The sequence below is a fragment of the Talpa occidentalis genome, unplaced genomic scaffold, assembly GCF_014898055.3.
Source record: "Talpa occidentalis isolate TD23 unplaced genomic scaffold, MPIMG_talOcc4v2.1 talOcc4.15, whole genome shotgun sequence".
Taxonomy (NCBI): domain Eukaryota; kingdom Metazoa; phylum Chordata; class Mammalia; order Eulipotyphla; family Talpidae; genus Talpa; species Talpa occidentalis.
Window position 1 is genome coordinate 23,608,439 of NW_023601543.1, and position 18,570 is coordinate 23,627,008.

An 18,570-nucleotide genomic window follows, 5' to 3' on the forward strand; every position below is an offset into this window, starting at 1 on the left:
GAATACTTTCAGTTTTCTAATACCCACTAGTTTATAAAGTACCCATTGGTGAGTGGGTCAGTTTTCTGTGTCAAGATATATTTCTTCAAGGAAAAGGCAACTATCTGTCAAATTTCTGTAGTTCTTTTATGTGGAAATGTTGAGTATTAGACACCTCTGAAAGAAGTAATAGTATTTACTATGAAAGGGCAATTTCCCAAATTTTATTACCCATCATTTGGATAATATCCTATTCTCAATATAGCAACTAAGGTGCTCCTGTCAAAATGTAAGTCACATCATATTATATCTGTTTATAAGTTTTTGGTACCTTCCCACATCTCTTAGAGTAAAAGTCAGTTTTACCCCTTCCCTTCAACATGTTTCCCCTCCCCCACTTCCTATTGTTACAGGGCAGGGAGAGGGGCACCCCAATCCCTCAAACCTGCCTACTCTAAATGGGTTCTGCCATCCACCATATCAACACAAAACATAGGAAACTTTAATGGGAAGGGACTTTAATACAATTAGGAAACAATACAGGAAAGGCAAAGAATATAGTTTCTAAATCAAGCACCCAAAGTTACCCATCCCCTCATGGGTAAAAGTCCACCCAAGCAGGATTGGCCCAGAACAAGGCCCCAAAGCCTGCCCCAAGTCTAAAGCATCTTGCAGTGGGGACCCACAGAAAAGGATAAGAAACAACCAGACAAGTCTGGAAGGAAAAGAGCAAAATCAAAATCAAGACAAAAACCGCCATTGTCACCTCCCCACGGGTCTCTCACCCACATCTGTTTCAACCAGTCCACGACCAAAAGGCAAGTGTAGTTTCTTCACATGTCTCTCGTCTCCATATGCCTCCTCCAGGGCTCCTTTTGGCTCTCTATCCTGCTTCCTTCCTTCCTCAGTCTCCTCTGCAGCTTCCTCTCTCCCTACTCAGCTCCACCCTCCTTTTGGGTGGGGCAGGGAACCTGGAACCTCCCCCTTTCGTAGGGACCACCCTGTTACACTTTTCCTTGTTATTCTTAGTCCATGTCAGGCAGGCTTTGGCCAAGGCCTTTATATATGTTGTTCCTTCTGTCTGGAATGTTCCTTCCTTATATATTGACATGTCTCATTCTCTTAGCTTTAGTAACGCTGCTCAAATATCAGCTTCTCCATGAGACAGTTTAAATTGCTAATTCCTTCCCTACTACAAACTACTATCAATAGAAATGCATTTTCCTTTACACTGCTGTGTTTGTTTCATAGCACTTACCACCTTCTAGTATGCTACATAATCTGCTCCCATGCTAGAGCCTAAACCCATGAGGAGTTATGAGGACAAGGATTTTTGTTTTATTCCTTGATGCATCCCAGCACCTAGAACAGTGCCTAGCAATTAATTGGTATTTGATAATTATTTGTTGTGTGAAGATGTCTTATTTATAATTTGCAAGATGTATGTAGGATACATTTTTCTAATCATTTGTGGCTTTATTGGATTCTTCCCTAATAGCTTTAATATTCTTTTGAAATTGTTACAGGGCAGGGAGAGGGACACCTCAAAGGCAACGCATTTTATATCGAGGTTGCCTGTAACAAAATTACTTTCCTGCTTTTTAAATTTTTGATAAGGTTGAATGTATGTGTAACTCCCCTTCCTCGAAGCTAATATCATATCCAGTGAAAGCTGGAAATTGGGACACTTACAATATAATATGAGTTTCATTTGCTGTGTGTTTGGAATGAGTGTTGTATGAGATCTTTCCTTTTTGTTGTGGTAATAAAAAAAGGGAAGGAGAGGAGAGCACAGTTAAACTATTCTTTATTCCAATGTCATGCAAATGTGATTTCCTTTACCTTTAAATCAGGGCTTACATTTTAATTTAAACCTGAAAGATTTCCAATTCAGATCTCCTAGAATGTCTTTGCATTATAATAGGAGCCACAAAATGTTGCTCTTTTGTAACCTTTCATAACCCTTTAGATAAAGAGGTTTAGTCCAATGGATTCTGATCATCTATTGTCTTTGGTTCTCCAACCCTTATCTGCAAATCCTTAACTTTCTCAGCCTTTGCCCAAGCAAGTGCCTCAAAACAATTAGTATAATTGATAGATTATCATAATGATTAATAGTTGTCTTTGATTTTTATCTCTGAATGAAGATAACCTAGATCATCTATACTTCTGGTTTTAGTTGGCACTAGTTGGTGTTTTGTGAGATTTTTGTTATAGAGCAACCCCGATATTAAACGGGTTCCTGGCTGTGGGTCCTCACCCGCACGCTTTAAAGGGACTTATGAATACTCTACTACAGACACACACAAAAAGGTTAATAAAAGGTTTATTTACAAGAGGAAAGGAAATAAGGAAAATGTACAACTCAGGGAGAAAATAGGGAAATAAAGTCTTTAATGCGTCCTACCCGATCCGACGACCTGGAAACCCAAAGTCACTCTCAGAGCAGGCCGGACACTGCGAGCTGGTGGAGAGCCCAAAATGGGATCCCCCAAAGCCCACGTGTCTGCCTTTTCTATCCACCTGGCTGCTTAACCCCACCCTCAGGTCCCAGCCACCTTCCCTTTGGTGGTGATGGGATTTGGAGTTCCCAGTGTCTTTGGCTTTGACCTGGGGTGTGGGTGGAGTCCACAAAGCCTATATGGAAATAGCTTTGGGACATCCTTTCCCCCTAACATTTTCAAAAGGCTGACTTAAAGTATCAATGGTACTGAGAAATTCATATTTTTGCACAAAAAATTTCTTAACTATGTTGCCAGATAATTCATCTTCAGGAAAATGACAAAAATTGCTAGCTATTAGCTATATGATTTAACTAAAAAAAATGGAAATATATTTGCATTTTTCAGTTAGCTATAATTTTTATTTTCTTGTTTTCCTTAGGATATCAGCTGCAATGAGATTCAGGTCCTTCCCCAACAAATGGGAAAGTTACATTCACTTAGAGAGCTAAATATAAGAAGAAATAATCTCCATGTGTTGCCAGATGGTAAGATGTATACTATTTTTACTGACATGAGTAAGAGAGTAACTATGTAAAACTTAACTTTATTATTTTTCATTTCTGAACAGAATTAGGAGATCTTCCCTTAGTCAAGCTGGATTTCTCTTGTAATAAAGTGACCGAAATTCCAGTTTGTTATAGGAAGCTGCATCATTTACAAGTAATAATTTTGGATAACAATCCACTGCAAGTACCACCAGCACAGGTTTGTAATCAAAATATAGTATTTTATTTAATTCATAATTATAGCTATTACTGGTAAATTAAGAAGCATCAGATTTAGGAGTCAATTTGTTGTTATAGTATTATTGCCTAAAAGAAGTTTTTCCGAGCAATGACTTTTTCACATTGGTAGGAATTTTAGCGTAACATGTAAAGGCCAGGATTTGGAAACCCTGGATACCAACTTTTTCTTGTGAACTTACAATTTTGGTTGTCAATGTTATTTTAAAAGGACAGACTATATGGAGTGTGTAGAAGAAAAATTATTTCCCCTCTACCCTTCTAGGTTCTGACTGAAATACCATCTGTAATAAAAGACAGATTAACAGAAAACAGATTAAGAGATACTCAAACTAGTTCAATAACATGTATACCTCATATGTGCATAGGAGATAACCAGGAAAATGGAGTAGCTCCCTGAAGTGGCACAAGCTATCACCTTAAATAACATCTTCAGTTAAATACAAAGACTATTGGGAGAGGGAAGCCAGTTTTTGGAGGTTATCAGACAAAGCACAGTAAATGAGAGTATGGTTATTATACAGATTTAAGTGGATGCCTTCTCCACTGTTAAGAGTTTCTAGGGGGCCTCCCCGGTGGCGCAGCGGTTGAGTGCTGGGTTGCGAAGCTGCCCGCAGCCTCTGCAGCGCCGGTTCGATCCCCGGCTGCTCCCCGGCCACCAGAGGCGGGTCCCACATGGCGCGCAGACCTCTCCAGCCGCCCACTGCTCCCCTCAGCAGTGTACTTAGGTCCTTCTGCCTGCTCTGTTCCCCGCTCTGGCTCTGGTGATTATTACATGTGTTTGTTGTCAATTTATATGTCTTCTTTGACATATGCCTGTTTAGCTTTTCTGTCAATTTTTTGATTGGGTTATTTGTTTTCTTTTTGTTGAATTGTATGAATTCTCTGTAGATCTCGATTATCAGCCCCTTGTCAGATGTATGATGTACAGATATTTTCTCCCATTCAGAAGGGTGTCCTTTTGTTTTTGTGATAGTTTCCTTCACTGTGCAGAAGCTTTTTAGTTGATGTAGTCACAGTTGTTTATATTCATGTGCTTTTCTCGCTATTGGAGACAAATCCACAAAGACAAAACTAAAGCCTGTGTCATGGTGCTTTTTGCCTGTTTTCTTCTGTTGGTTTTATGGTTTCAGGTATTATATCCAACTGTTATCCATTTTGAGTTAATTGTTGTGTATGATGTGAATGAATGGTCTAGTTTCATTCGTATGTATGTGGCTGTCCCATTTTCCCAACACAGCTTATTGAAGAGACTTCCCTTTCTCCAGTGCATATTCTTGGGTCCTTTCTCATAGATTACTGTTCACATAGGTACAGGTTTATTTCTGGGCTCTCAATTCTATTCTATTGGTCTGTGTGTCTGTGTTCGTTCAAATACCTTACTGTTTTGATTATTATGGCACTGTAGTAATGTTTGATATCTGGGGGTGTGATACCACCATTTCTCCCTCTTTTTTTGTCAGGATTGCTTTGGCTTTTTGGGGTGTTTTATAGTTTCTTATGTATTTCAGTAATGTCTGTTCTCTTTCTTTAAAGAATGTCATTGAAACATTGATAGTGATTGCAATGAATATATATATTGTTTGGGTAAGATGGCATTTTATCGATAACATGCTAATTGTTACAATCCATGAGCAGGAAATACCTTTCCATTTCTTTGTGTCTTCTTTTGTTTCTTTTAACAATTTTCATTGTATAGGTCCTTGTCCTACTTTTTAGGTTTATTCCTAGATGTTTGTTTCATTTTTTGAAAAGATTTATTTATTTTGCATATAAGATCTGGGGTGTAGGCCAGAGGTGTGGGAGAGTGAGAAGATTCACCAGAGACAGTGGGGAGCAGAACAGGTGGAACCACTGAAATACACTGCTGAGAGGAGTAGTGGGCAAGTCAGGAGAGGTCTGCTGTGCCATGTGGGTAGCTCCCTGGCCAGCCAGGGATCGAACTTGTGATAGCTTCACAGTGCTGTGCCTAACTCCTTTTTGCCACCAGGGAGGCCCAGTGGAAATACTTTCACTGTATCACCATTAAGAAGGATGTTTGCTGTGATTTTGTCATATATAACCTTTATTATTTGGGGACATGTTCCATCAATCCCATTTTTTTGCAGATTTTATAATAAGTGGATATTGGATAGTGTTAGATTCTTTTATAGCATCCATTGATATGATCATATGATTTTTATTTTTCCTTTTGTTGATGAGGTGAATTGTGATTGATTTTTGGATGTTGAACCATCCTGTGTCCCTGAAATAAAATCTACTTGGTTATGGTTTATGATCCTTTTAATACATTGTTGAAGATTTTTGCATCTATGTTCATCATGGAGATTGGTCTGTAGTTTTCTTTTTTGGTGGTATGGGAATGTGGGAGGGGGAACTTCGTCTAGTGCCGTCATTTTCACTGTGAACCCTGCCTGCTTGGCTCACCCCATCACCTTCTCAAGTACCTTCCCTAGTGAAGGGCATACTTCCACACCAATCAGCTGTCCCCACCCTAGGGCTGCCAGCCAAGCATTGGAGCACAGGTTTTCTCCACTGGTGCTGTGGTCTTTAGGCACCTCTCTCCACCCACCTTACATTATGTAGTTTTGAGTTTTCTCTGTATCTTTCCTATCACGGGTGGTGCCTGCCTCTGATGGCCAGGAGGTGATCTAGTTTTTTCCCAAGACTCAAGGTCCTCTGGGTCCAGCGCCCCTCTGGATCACCTTACATCATTCTCCCAAGAGTTATGCAGGCAATGTCTTATGCCATCTTTCCCCAGTATCATTTATTACAGAAACTGTCTTTTCCCCATTTTATGGTCTTAGGTGCTGATATGTACACAGATTTATTTCTGAGGTTTTGATTCTCTTCCATCAGTCCATGTATCTGTTTTGTACTAATACCATATTACCATATTGTTTTTTAATGCTGTTTTTTTTGTTTTGTTTTGTTTTTTTATTTTTTGGTAAAGTATGAAGTTAGGTAACGAGATACGGCCACTTCTTTTCTTTTTAGAATTGCTTTTGTAATTCGAGGCCTTTTGTGGTTCCATATAAATTTCAGTATTTTTTTGTTCAGTTTCTTTGAAAAATATTACATGTGTTTTAGTGGGGATTGCATTAAATTTTTATATGATTTCAGGCAGGATAGTCATTTTTTTATATAGATTTCTCCCCATCTGTGAGCATTGGATATCTATCTCCTTATGTGGCTAAGTCCTTTAAGAACAAGATAAAAGTAGAAAAGTATTAATTCAGACTTAGTTTACATCTACATGGAATCTATAAAAGTGATAGTAAAGGGATGCACTAAGAAACCCCTAAGGACAAAGACTGTGAGAAGAAGAGGACAGTAAGGGAGAGTAGACAACAGAGTATTGGTAACTAGCATCTCTAATTACGCTGAAGAATATCTGGCTGGGGAGGCACATGGCAGTGAAATGCCAGCCTACATACAATTTCTAAGCTATGTATCCTGGCACAGGGTTTGCATATATTCAGAGGAAGGGTTGTTTTTTTTTTTTTTTTCTTGCTCCAATAGTACATTCCACGCATTCTAAAGAAAGTGCCTTTTATAACTCAAAGTCTGTCTGGACTCCTGGCAGTAGCTGCCTTAGCAGAACAGGAAAAGCTGAAACTTTTGTCTGCTGTTGGAGAGGGCAATACAAATACAAAGCAAGTTGATTTACTGTGTTAAACCTGGGAATGGCTTGGATATTGAAGAAAATGTAGTTCTGAATATAAGGAAGAAAGAACAAAAGCGTAAAGGTCTGTGGGATGTTTATGGCAGTGCTGTCCAGTCGAACTTTCTGAATGTTGGGAATGGTCCATATTCTGTGCTCTCCAATATCATAGCAACTTGCCACACGTGCCTATTGAGTGCTTAAAATATGACTAGTATAACTAAGGAAGCAACTTAAGTATAATTTTATTTTGATAAATTTTCATTTAAATAGCTATATGTGACTAGTGGCTACAGTGGCTGTTGAGCACTTGGAAGTGTATAATGTGACTGAGGAATTGAATTTTAAGTTTTACTTGGATTAAATTAAATTAAATTTATATGGCCACATGAGGCTAGTGGCCTACTGTATTGGACAGCACAACTGCAAGAGAGACTGAACTAGAGTCATGGCTCAAGTTACAGCTATGTGTGGGCTAAGACCCCATACTGATATCAGTGAATGCTTACATACTGAATGTTGGGCCTCTCCAGTAAACCTCTCTTGATTGGTTCCAGAATTCTTGCAACTTCTGTTATATATTTCAGGTGGGATTGGTGTAGTTATTCCTTGGTAAACTCATTGAACTAGGAGAAAGGACCTCTATGTCCCTGTGGAAATTATCAGTCCTTGTCTGATCACTACCTAAGCGAAGCCCACCATTGGTAAACTTCCCTCACGTATGCTGAGCTTCCCATTAGCTTCTTACTGTTTTACTATGGAAAATGAGTATAGAACTAGACATTCTATAACATGAAAGTCAGAGACTAAAATACTGAAGGCTTTGATCAAAACAGAATGGGTCACAGAATAATTTTTCAGTGGCAGAACGGGAATTTACACAATGTCAGAATGATGCCTTCCACAACTGAGAGAATATAACTGTATACTCACACTATAAGTCAGTTGTGACATAGAAAAAAGATAGTTTCAAATACTCAAGGTCTCAGAAATTTTAACTCTCCTGTACCTTTATTAGGAAGCTAGCAGAGGGTGTGCTATTATCAACATGAGGGAATAAATTAAGAGGAATTCTTCATGTCTAAGACGGACAGGTGTAGGTGGAGTCAGTTAGATAGGTTTTTCTTAATATGCTCAGAGTAGGCCTCTTCCAGTAAGTATAACCTTGATATGAACCAAAAGTCAGTTGAGACCCTGTGAACCTTGGGAAAGTCTATTGCCATTACTTAAAGAGTGCAGATTATTTTAAGTGCAGTATAGGCTTTAGGAGCTTTTTGACCGTTGCTCTTTTTTCTAATTGAGGAAGCAGTCACTGCTCCTCCTTTTATGGCCTAGAAGAAAGTAGTTTATCCAGATGTCCATTTATCAGTGAATATGTTCTATCTGTTTAAGAGTGAAGATGAAATTACCCCTTTTTGTCTGTCATGGGAAGGCTCACTTCTCTCCTCCATGCCCCAGGTTCTTAAACACAAAATAAGTATCCTCACTCCTCTCCATTATTCTTTATAAAATATAACCAAGTAAATTCTCCATACGTATATTATTAAATTTTGGCCTTCTCTCCTACTCATCTGTCTGATATTAATTTGTTCATCCATCTAGTCTCAAAAGAACCACAGCTGGGATAGGGGAATTTTCCCCTGTGCCCTGGCATATGCATAGGCATAGAGCGCAATCAATTTGGATTAGGGGAGTTGTTTCCAAAAAAGAAAAAAGGAAAAAGAAGAAAGGAAGTGATAGATGACTCGAGGTGTTTGTCAACATGGAGAGATGTTTTATAGTTCTGTCAAAGCAGAGGAATAAAATGGGGCAATTAGTTACATTCGGAAAAGCAAAACTTCGAGGAGAAAAGAAATGTAATCAAAACACTCTGTGTGGTTCATCTGTGAATATTTTCTTTGTGATAAGAATGCAAATACTATATTTTGATTTAATGAAAAATAGTTGTCTGGGTGGAGGGGAAAACTTCCCCTCTACTCTGAGTCTTCTCTTCTTGGTCATCAAAGAAATTAACATTAGACAGATTAGTAGGAGAAAAAGAACACATTTAGTTATGTGCATATGAAATATTTGCATAGCTGTAAATTTCAGAGTAAATGAGACAGGCTGATGTTTTATGTTTTGAGGTAAGGAATGGGATAAGGGCCTGATGCATTAAGGAGGGGTTCTCGTATGACAAGGAGGAGGTCACTCATTTGACAAAATCATATACTTTAGATGTCTGCCTTGTCACAAGATAGTTTTCTCTGATAAAAAGCTTATTTCTGGAGGTCACCCTAAATCTGGGTAGTGTTCAGTTTTTTGGTACCTGTTTCTTCTGAGGCCCACAGGGTCTCTATTGACCTGAGCTTTACATACCAAAGTAACATATATTAGAAAAAGTCTGATCTGGACATCTTGGAAAAAGCCTATCTGAATATTTTTGGATAGGTGTATCCTTTACAGTTATAATAATAGCACAGATTTATGTAGTGTTTACCATGCTGCAGGCACTGTTGAAAATGCTTTACAAGCATTAATTCATTTAATTCTTATGATAACCCTGTAAAGCAGATACTGTGTCACACCTCATTGTATATATGAAGAAAAAGAGGCATAGAAGTTAAATGAGTTGTCCAAGGTCACATCATTAGCATTCAAATCAAGAAGTCTGACTCCAGAGTCCGTGCTCTAACCATTATGCTGTACTCCTTAAGAGGGAGGAAGATATATGTTTATGTGAGTTGGTGGGGATTGGGAATGGGGGATGGTAGTGTTGCTCCTGATGATAGATGATGGTGGTGGTAGTGGTAATGTGAGAAATCTAAATCTTCATCTTTCTTAGTAAGACTTTATAAATGAAATATAAAATTCAGAAAAAAATTAGCAGAACCATTTTATTTATTAATCTGTAGTTAAATAGCAGAAAACCAGCTTAAAAGATTTGAATGTAGGTAGTCAGTCTTAGAGGTTGAAGGGGGTAGAAAGAAGGATTAAATTTTTGTTACCAATTTCATAATTTTCTCATTTAAAATCTATTTATATGATTACTGTTATGAAAATCAAATTTATAAAAGAAAAGAATTCAGAAGTATTTGATAAAGAAAGATTTTTATTTTTACTTTGGACAACTAATAGAATACATTTCAGTTGGTAATACATACGCTAGCAGTGCAAAAAAATATTTTTTTCCTAATTCAATAGTTTAATATATGAAGGGACAAAGGCCCAGCAGTGGGGATGTAGCAGCAATGCTGACATAAAAAGTACATATTCTTGTCCATTGCTCTTTCTACATCACTAAGTTTCTCCAGTTCTTTCCAGTCTTGCTTGAGAAGGGGACTTGGCCATCAATCTTGAGATGAAAGACAGGGATAAGTCGACTTCTTTTTTTGTGCTTTCAGGAACCATAAGGTAATTATTCTGTTTTTAGATTTTCTGGAATGCCAACACCATTGAAATTCACTTGCCAAAGTGACTTACTCCTCAAATGCATGGGTCAAGTTCAGGTGGCTTAAGAAGGCAACCACTGCTGCTAGACCTCTGGGGCTCTGAGTAAATGCCAGGGTCTTTGTAGGCCCCATGGAAAGGAGGTGCCTTTTCCTTGTCAAGAATAGTCAGGTGTTAATTGACAGCTGTGGGCCAGTCCAGCGTTGCCCGCACATTCAACGTGCGGACTCGAGACACACCTTCTCCAATCAGGGCCCCCCTCCAGCAGCGTGACAGTGTTCCTGCAGTTGTGCAGGCGCGTGGTGAAGCTGGACGTGGTGGGCGAGTTGTAGTTCTCGGTGGTCTCGGCGATGAACTCGGAGATGGAGATCTGGTCCGGCATCCGATTCCATAGTGAATCTCTCGATGAAAAACTGGAGATCCTGGAGGCTGAAGATCTCATGTCTCAGCCGTCACATAAGAAAATTACCCGGACCGGGCTGGCCGCTGGGCATTATTCCATGCGGTCGCGGCGCCGGCTCTCAGGGAGACGCAGAGCTTGCGCCCCGGCACCCCTGGGCGCAGCGATCACGGCTCTCAAGGAGGCTCCCGCGGCCTGGAGCTGGTCGGGAGGCGCAGGCCGGGTGCCCGAGCGCAGTCGCTGTGCAAAATTTTTAATTTCTTTTTAAATGACATTTTTCAGTGGTCAGATCAGACCTGATATCTCTTGGAATTATATAAGAAACATTCTTCCTTTATACTAGTACCGATAGGTACCAAAAAGTACCTATAATTACTTTTTAGTTTATTGTTCTCTTTGTTTTTATTTATTTTCTTACATTGTTTTTAATTTTTGTACAGTATTTGACTTTTCGCCCCAGGTGTAGTCCCTGTAGTTCTTCATCACCATCGCACCCTTGATCCATCACCACAGTCCCTTATGCTCTTCCCTCCCCTGTTTTGACCCCTCTCCTTCCCCCTCTGCTGTAGGACTCAGATCTATGGTTAGCTACCTGAGTTTGACTTCTCTATATTTTGCATATAAGTGAAACCATCTAATATTTATCCTTTTCCTTTTGAAATGAGTTAACTTTTGTAAATCTGAGTTATCATTCCCCTCTGCTCTTTTTTTATTTATATCTTTACCCCCCTGCATAGCATTTTACCTCCTTTTATTCTTTCTCCATCACCAGTGAAAACATTATTATGTTACTTGAATTGACCAGTATTTTCTTTTATTATTTAATATTTTATTCTAACTAGCCGACCATCACACCTTTCAATTTTCTTTTTCCCACATTTATATTCTTTTGGCTAACATTCTTCTACTGTGTAGACCAAACAACATAGTGGTTCCAAGGCAACTTTAAAGGCAACTTTCATGAATTATACATTTTACATTGTTTGGTTATTTATATGTTTTGCTTTTAACAAGGAAATATCTGTGAAGTACAGAAAAATAAATGTACATTTTTCTAATAAAAATATTGAAGGCCATCGAGTTTCAGTTGGTATCATTTTGTGAGACTTTTTTAACCTGGTGTCAGAAGTGCAGATTATTTAAATATTCAAAGTATTATATTGTGATATCTCAAAGTAATTTAAGATTATTAAAATGTTTAAATATATTGGTAGGTGAAATTTATATTTGGACCTATATAGTTAAGTCTATTTTCTTCATGTATTTATTAACAGATATGTTTAAAAGGTAAAGTACACATATTTAAATACTTAAATATCCAAGCATGTTGCAGATTGGATAAGAAACCAGATTCTTTGGACCTTCCATCGTTGAGTAAAAGAATGCCCTCCCAGCCTCTCACAGACAGGTAATTTTACAATGATCTGGCGTCCTCTCTCAGTATAAAAAGTTTTTAATCTTGATTGTCCTGAATATATTTAGACTGATTGTTTAATGTATTAAAATCATTAATTGGCTGAAGTAAAATCTCAACATCATAGAATGAACTTTTGTGATACTAGGATAAATTTGGGATTTTGTCAAAAACTGAATTATTATTAAACCTTTAGTAGTAAAGTGTAAACATTTGACATTATAGTGCATAAACACTAATTTCTTAGCAATTGACTAGTGAATTTCCTTTTTTGATCAAGTTATGTGCATTTCTATTAAATAGAATTTGGCTTTGATCCAGGATTAGTGGAAGAGCAAGACATTTTGGGGTGCCTTCCTTACTTTCTTCATATCCCTTATCTTTTTTATGTCTGAATCAAAGGTGATTTATTATTGTTGTTCTATATGATGTTGATTTATTCTTCTGATATTTTGAAATGGTAGATTTGCTATTTTGTTTTTAAGTCATCTATTCAAGATGTAGATTTGGTTTGACAGATTTTATGAAAACTTAGTTCTCCTTAGTGGTAAGGAAAATAATTTGAATGGGGTGAGACTATAGACTGTGCCCCTGCCTAAAATATTTTAAGGGTTGTGATTGTATTTATGACAAAGTTTAGACTAGTTGGAAATGTATTATCGTAGGTACTATTGTTAACTTAGTTAACAGTGCAAGTTCTTGAATTCCAAAACAGAACATTTTCCTGAATATTTCTGTTGCCCAAGTAGAATTAAATACATCTAAACTTTAAAATTAGGTCCTAAAGATTATTATATTTAATATTATGAGTGATAGTAGGCCAAACAATTCTGTAAAAATTAGAATCGATCAGTGTTCTAATCTGTTAGTCTGCTTTATATTTATTTTAAAATGAATATACTTTAGTAACAGCATTCATTATATTAGTCATTTATTTAACTTACAAATAACAGTAGAATGCCTGCTGATTGACTCAGTACATTTTATTGAATGATATACATGATATACATGTTGAATGAGATACATGAGCAAACAATCGAGTGGAAGAGTAAGTCAGTGAACAAAGCTAGGAAACAGAATAAACGTGCCATATACACACACATTCATAATTTCAAATTGGGTAAGTGCTGTGAAGGAAAGGAATATCTTTCAATAGTGTGGTTATGGAATATCTTTAGAAAGGTGAAGTTTTAAGTCACGACCTGAAAGAGAAAACCTAGTTGTGTAAAGAGTGAGGGGAAGAGCATTTCAGCAGGAGACCTTAAATTCAGAAGAAACCTAGTGTATTTAAAAAAAAAAAAACAAACACTGAAAGGAGGTTAGCATGGTTGGAGCAGAGTGACTGAGGTGTAGAATGATACAAGCCCATTTTGGAGAGGTAGTTAGGACCCAATTCATGTGGGGACTTTGGAGGCTGTGGTAAAAAGTTTGAATTTATTTATTTATTTTTTTTTTTAAGATTTATTTATTTATGCATACAAGAGCTGGGGTACAGGCCAGAGGTGTAGGGGGGCGGGGGTGAAACGACTCACCAGAGACAGAGTGGGGGACAGAACAGCCAGACTGACTGAAATACACTGCTTGAGGGGAGCAATGGGCGAGACAGGAGAGGTCTGCTCTGCCATGGGTTTGCTCCCTGGCCTGCCGGGGATGGAACTCATGCTGCAGAGGCTGTGGATTGCTTCATAGTGCGGTGCTTAACCCCTTGCGCCACCAGGCAGCCCCCAAAAGTTTGAATTTAATTGGAAGTACCAGTGGGAAGTCACTGGACAGTTTAAGCAAGGGAATAACATCAGATTTATGTTTTAAGAAACTATTTTGACTCTTCAACATGTTAGAATTAAACAAAAGTGAAAACACGTAGACTAGTTTCCTGCAGTACTGCTGAGATCAAGGGGTCTTGCATAGGATGACTGCAATAGAGATGAGAAAAATGAACAGCATTGAGATTTATTTTGGAAATGGTCTATAGCAATGTCATCTAATAGAAATGTAATGTGAGTTACGTATGTAATTTTAAATTTTCTTGTAACCAATTAATAAAAAGAAAAAGAAACAGATATTAATTTTAACAATACATATTATTTAACCCAGCATATTCAAATATTATATCAGCATGTAATTAATATGAAAACTTAGTGAGATATTTCACAATATTTTTCTTCCTATTGTCTTTGAAATCTGGTGTAGTCATTATATTTACAGCATGTCTGAATTTGCACTAACCACAATTCAAGTGCTCGGTAGCCATATATATCTAGTGGCTACTCTGTTAGACAATAAAGGTCTATAGAGTTTGTTTCTGAGTTGGTTGTCCAGTGTGCTCATCTTCTACTCACAACCCATATTGAAATTCTTAGAAAGTTTTTATGTGTACTTTTTACTTTCACAAACATGCCCTTGGTTACGTACTTGGTTCTTACTACCTAGAGTACTCTTCTATGTATTGAATATTTTGTAATCTTTTTATTCTACATATATTTTCATTATAGTAAGTAGTTAGGCATATCAACATTTAGAGTTAGACATAATATGGCCTTGAAACCCTTTTCTGACTCTTAATAATGTACTTGTTTCATAGTGTCTCTGGTTCTCAATTTTCTTATATGTAAAAAGGAAAAATAATCACAGGGATGCTGTCAATTAAATGAAATAACATGGAGTATTTAATACCTTATCTATACTAAATACTCAACAAATAGCTTATTGTTATCATTTCATCAATTACAAATACACAGATGTGTTTTAGTAAATGTATTTATTGTGTAGTGGAGTCAGACAGATTTCAGCTCTAATCATGGTTTAACCTCTTAATTCCTGTGTGTCCTTTGTAAGTTTTATTTAACTCTCTGAACTGGTTTCTTTATTTAAAATGTTAGTAAATCTCCATTCGTTTGTGATAATTGAATGTGTGTGTGACAACTGGTTCAGTAAATGATATTCAATAATTACTATAATTTTCTCCTTGGGAAGTTAACTTTTGTAAGTTTTATTATCCTCATTTGTAAAAAAAGAGAAATAGTAATATGTAAATTGAATAATATAAATATTATAAATAATATGTAGCAGAGCACTTAACACAATATAAATGCTAGCAGTTGTTTCTTTTCATCCTACAAGACTAAGTTCAAATGCCACTTTTTCGGGTGGGGTCTTTTCTAACCTTACCAAGGAGAATTATTTGACGTCTCTTTTCCTATTATATTTACCTTTGTCATAGTCATCAAAATTTATAACTTGCTTGCTTAAAGTAAAAATCAAAATCAACAAGCAACTATAGACCAGAGACACACTACAGTGGGGGTGGGTGGGGGGAGGAAAAGAGGGATTAGGGTCAGAAAAGGGGGGTGGGAATTGTATGGGGAATGTAACCCAAATGAAAATGCATACATTATGCAAAAATGAAAAATGATGTAAGAATTATATAAAATAAAATAATTTGTTAAAAAATTTATAACTTGCTTTCCTTGTGGGCTGAGAGGACATTATTTTTTATTTCTTTTTAACTGAGGTGTTCAGCATAGTGTCTGACACTTAGTAATGACTTCCCTAAGTTCATTGATATGCTCCTGAAAGGGATAAAAATCAGTAATTGGAGAGGAAATAGAGTATGGTGGTTAAGATCATGGGCTTTAGTGTTAGATCATCTTGGTATCAATTTAGACTGCTATTTGCAAGTTGAGTATCCTTGGGTAAATTGTTCAACCCCACCCAGCCTTAGTTTCCTCATCTGTAAAATGAGAAAACATCACAAACCTGCTAGATTTTTCACAAGGAATGTATAGGGCAATGTATTTAAACCACTTAGCCCAATTCCTGGTACGTACGTGATTAATGTAGAGTATGCAGTAAATTTGTAAATTAAAGTGGAAAATACTTTGCAACTGGAATGGTATGCTGTGTAATTCAGAGATTTGCAAGGAGAGCTCTATAATAAAACAATTGTTTATTCAGTGCTTTCAGGCTTTTTTGTGTGTGTTATCTTCATAATCGTTAGATGGACATTATTTATAATGCTGAAGAATATTTTTGTAGCTAATGAAGAAAACCTTAATTAAAGTTAAATACTGTTTCAAAAGTCCTATGGTGATTTTGTCAAACCAATAGAAAAAGTACAAAGGTTAGACGGTTTTCCACTCGGGTAATCTGCCTTTCTGAATTTCTGAGGGGAAAGAGTAGGTTATTGTTAACAATGGACACTTTACAACAGAGCATATTAAGGAAAATATATTACATGAGGGATATGAACATAGTTGTTGTGTGGAAGATTTCTAATATTTACCCCCTCATGTCTTTAAGACCCTTATACATCAAAAGTATATATTCTGTATTATCTAGGAAAATTTTAGGTGAGTTCTGTATTTTCTAAGAAGAAAACCCTAACTACCCTTGGAATTTCTGTTTTCATAGTATGGAAGATTTTTATCCAAATAAAAATCATGGCCCTGACTCTGGAATTGGAAGTGATAATGGAGAGAAACGATTATCTACAACGGAAGTGAGCCCTTTCTATTGCTGACACTTTCTATTTAAAAATTTATTAGAGCTTTGAGAGAGACATTTGCACACACTTGATTTTTTATTTTGCTTTAAAATATGACCATCCTTACATTTTATGACCTCAAGTGAAAATGGACATGTATATTTTTAATAGCACATCTGTAAACTTCCACATACTAATTTTTGCCTTGAATATTGGACATACAAAATAGATATTCTTTACTTTATATGTGAAATTGAAGCAACTTAATGTCTTTAAAATACCTTGTTTTCACTTTGATTTTTCATTTCAGCCTTCAGATGATGATACAATCAGCCTTCACTCTCAAGTTTCAGAATCAAATAGAGAGCATACATCAAGAAATGACAGTCACTCTATAGGAAATAAACCTGATTTTCAGAAAGGTAATTCATATGGTGTCTTCCGTTTTTATTTCATATACATAGCCCTCATTGTGATTGGATCTTTTATTAAAAAATGGGCTTTGAAAAACTACAATATCTGCAGCCAGCTCTTACATTGAGAAAATAGACTTTTATTCTAAGCATTACAGTGTCAGAGCACACTGCTTACCATTCATATTTTCTAATAAGTAATCTATACTTAGACCAGGAGGTGTATGATTTTATTGACCCCAACACGGAAGATGTAGCAGTTCCTGAACAAGGAGATGCACATATTGGACCATTTGTCTCTTTCCTTAAGGTAAAGACAACTTTGAACAAATATTAGTAACATGTTCTTGATCTCACAAATGTGTGGACCATGCCATTTTAATGCTAACTTTCTTTTATATAAGGGAAAAGAAAAAGTTCCTGAAAAATCTCAGAAAAATGAAGAATTGGGAGATGAAAAAAGGTAAGCACACATGAATTTCAAACTGAAATTTTACTTATTAATAATTGACATATTAGTTAGATATTCCTACTTGAAAGAGTACTTGAAAGAATGTATTTTTTTGTTTATTTACCTGTCATGTTTAGAGAGTTAATTCATAAGTACTTCATCTGTCTATAATCCTTAGTTAAATTGAAAATTCTAGTAAAAATTTAAAGTTGAATGTAATGCGTACATTATTTTTGCCCTAAAAGTATAATACCTCCTATTGTTATTACTGAGGAGGACCGTACCTTCACATACATTGATTCATTTGAGCTCTTCAATAGGCCTGGAATTTCAAATATCTGAGACTCAGGTATTCTGACTCTTGGTCTGATACATTTTCCATTTTGTTAGACTGGTGATGGAAATTTTAAAGGTATTTATTTCTCTGTTTTATTAAAATAATTGTGTTTTGGAACTTTTCAGTATTATTTATCATACAAAGTGATGGACTGTGATCTATCACATATTTCTATCTCTCATTCAATTTAATTCTTAGGTGAAACTTTTTTAATACCTACCATGTACCAAGATAAGTGCTATGTGCTTTTCCATGCTTCTAATTTAATCTTCACTAAATCCTGAAGGGTAGATATTGTCTTCACTTTTACAGATGAGGAAGGTGAAGTTCAGAGGCTCTACAAAGTTTCTTTCCTAGAACTACTTAGATATTGTGTGCTAAACCTAGGGTGTAACCCTAGCTCTCTCTGGTACTCAAGCTTTTATCTACATTATGCTTCCTCCAAATGACCTTATTGGTAACTTTTTAAGGAATCATTAGTTCATCATCTCTGGTATCCCATAAAGAGGTACATTGCTTTGTCTTTTACAGTTTATATTTCATTCTTCTTTACTTTCTAACTTTTCTAACTAAGCATAGTTGTCTAAACTTGAGAGTGAAATTACCAGTGGCATGCAAGATATGGTAAGGATGCAGTATCTTAGGGTTTGATACTGTTTTTTTTTTTTTAAATAAATGTAATACCTTGGGATAAAATTATTGGAGTTTAGAAAACAATTTGTTTTAAAATTTCTTTTGTCTCTTTGAATAAGA

General features: G+C 36.4%; 1 protein-coding gene across 1 annotated transcript in view; it reads left to right on the forward strand.

The window, feature by feature from the left end:
* Positions 1-18,570, forward strand: part of LRCH2 (leucine rich repeats and calponin homology domain containing 2) — an 86,695-nt gene that overhangs the window by 34,236 nt on the left and 33,889 nt on the right. Inside the window, exons 4-10 of the mRNA XM_037512049.2 lie at positions 2,863-2,968; positions 3,052-3,188; positions 11,994-12,127; positions 16,544-16,631; positions 16,927-17,038; positions 17,242-17,339; positions 17,434-17,492. Coding sequence (XP_037367946.1) covers positions 2,863-2,968; positions 3,052-3,188; positions 11,994-12,127; positions 16,544-16,631; positions 16,927-17,038; positions 17,242-17,339; positions 17,434-17,492 — 734 coding nt within the window. The remainder of the gene's footprint in view (positions 1-2,862; positions 2,969-3,051; positions 3,189-11,993; positions 12,128-16,543; positions 16,632-16,926; positions 17,039-17,241; positions 17,340-17,433; positions 17,493-18,570) is intronic.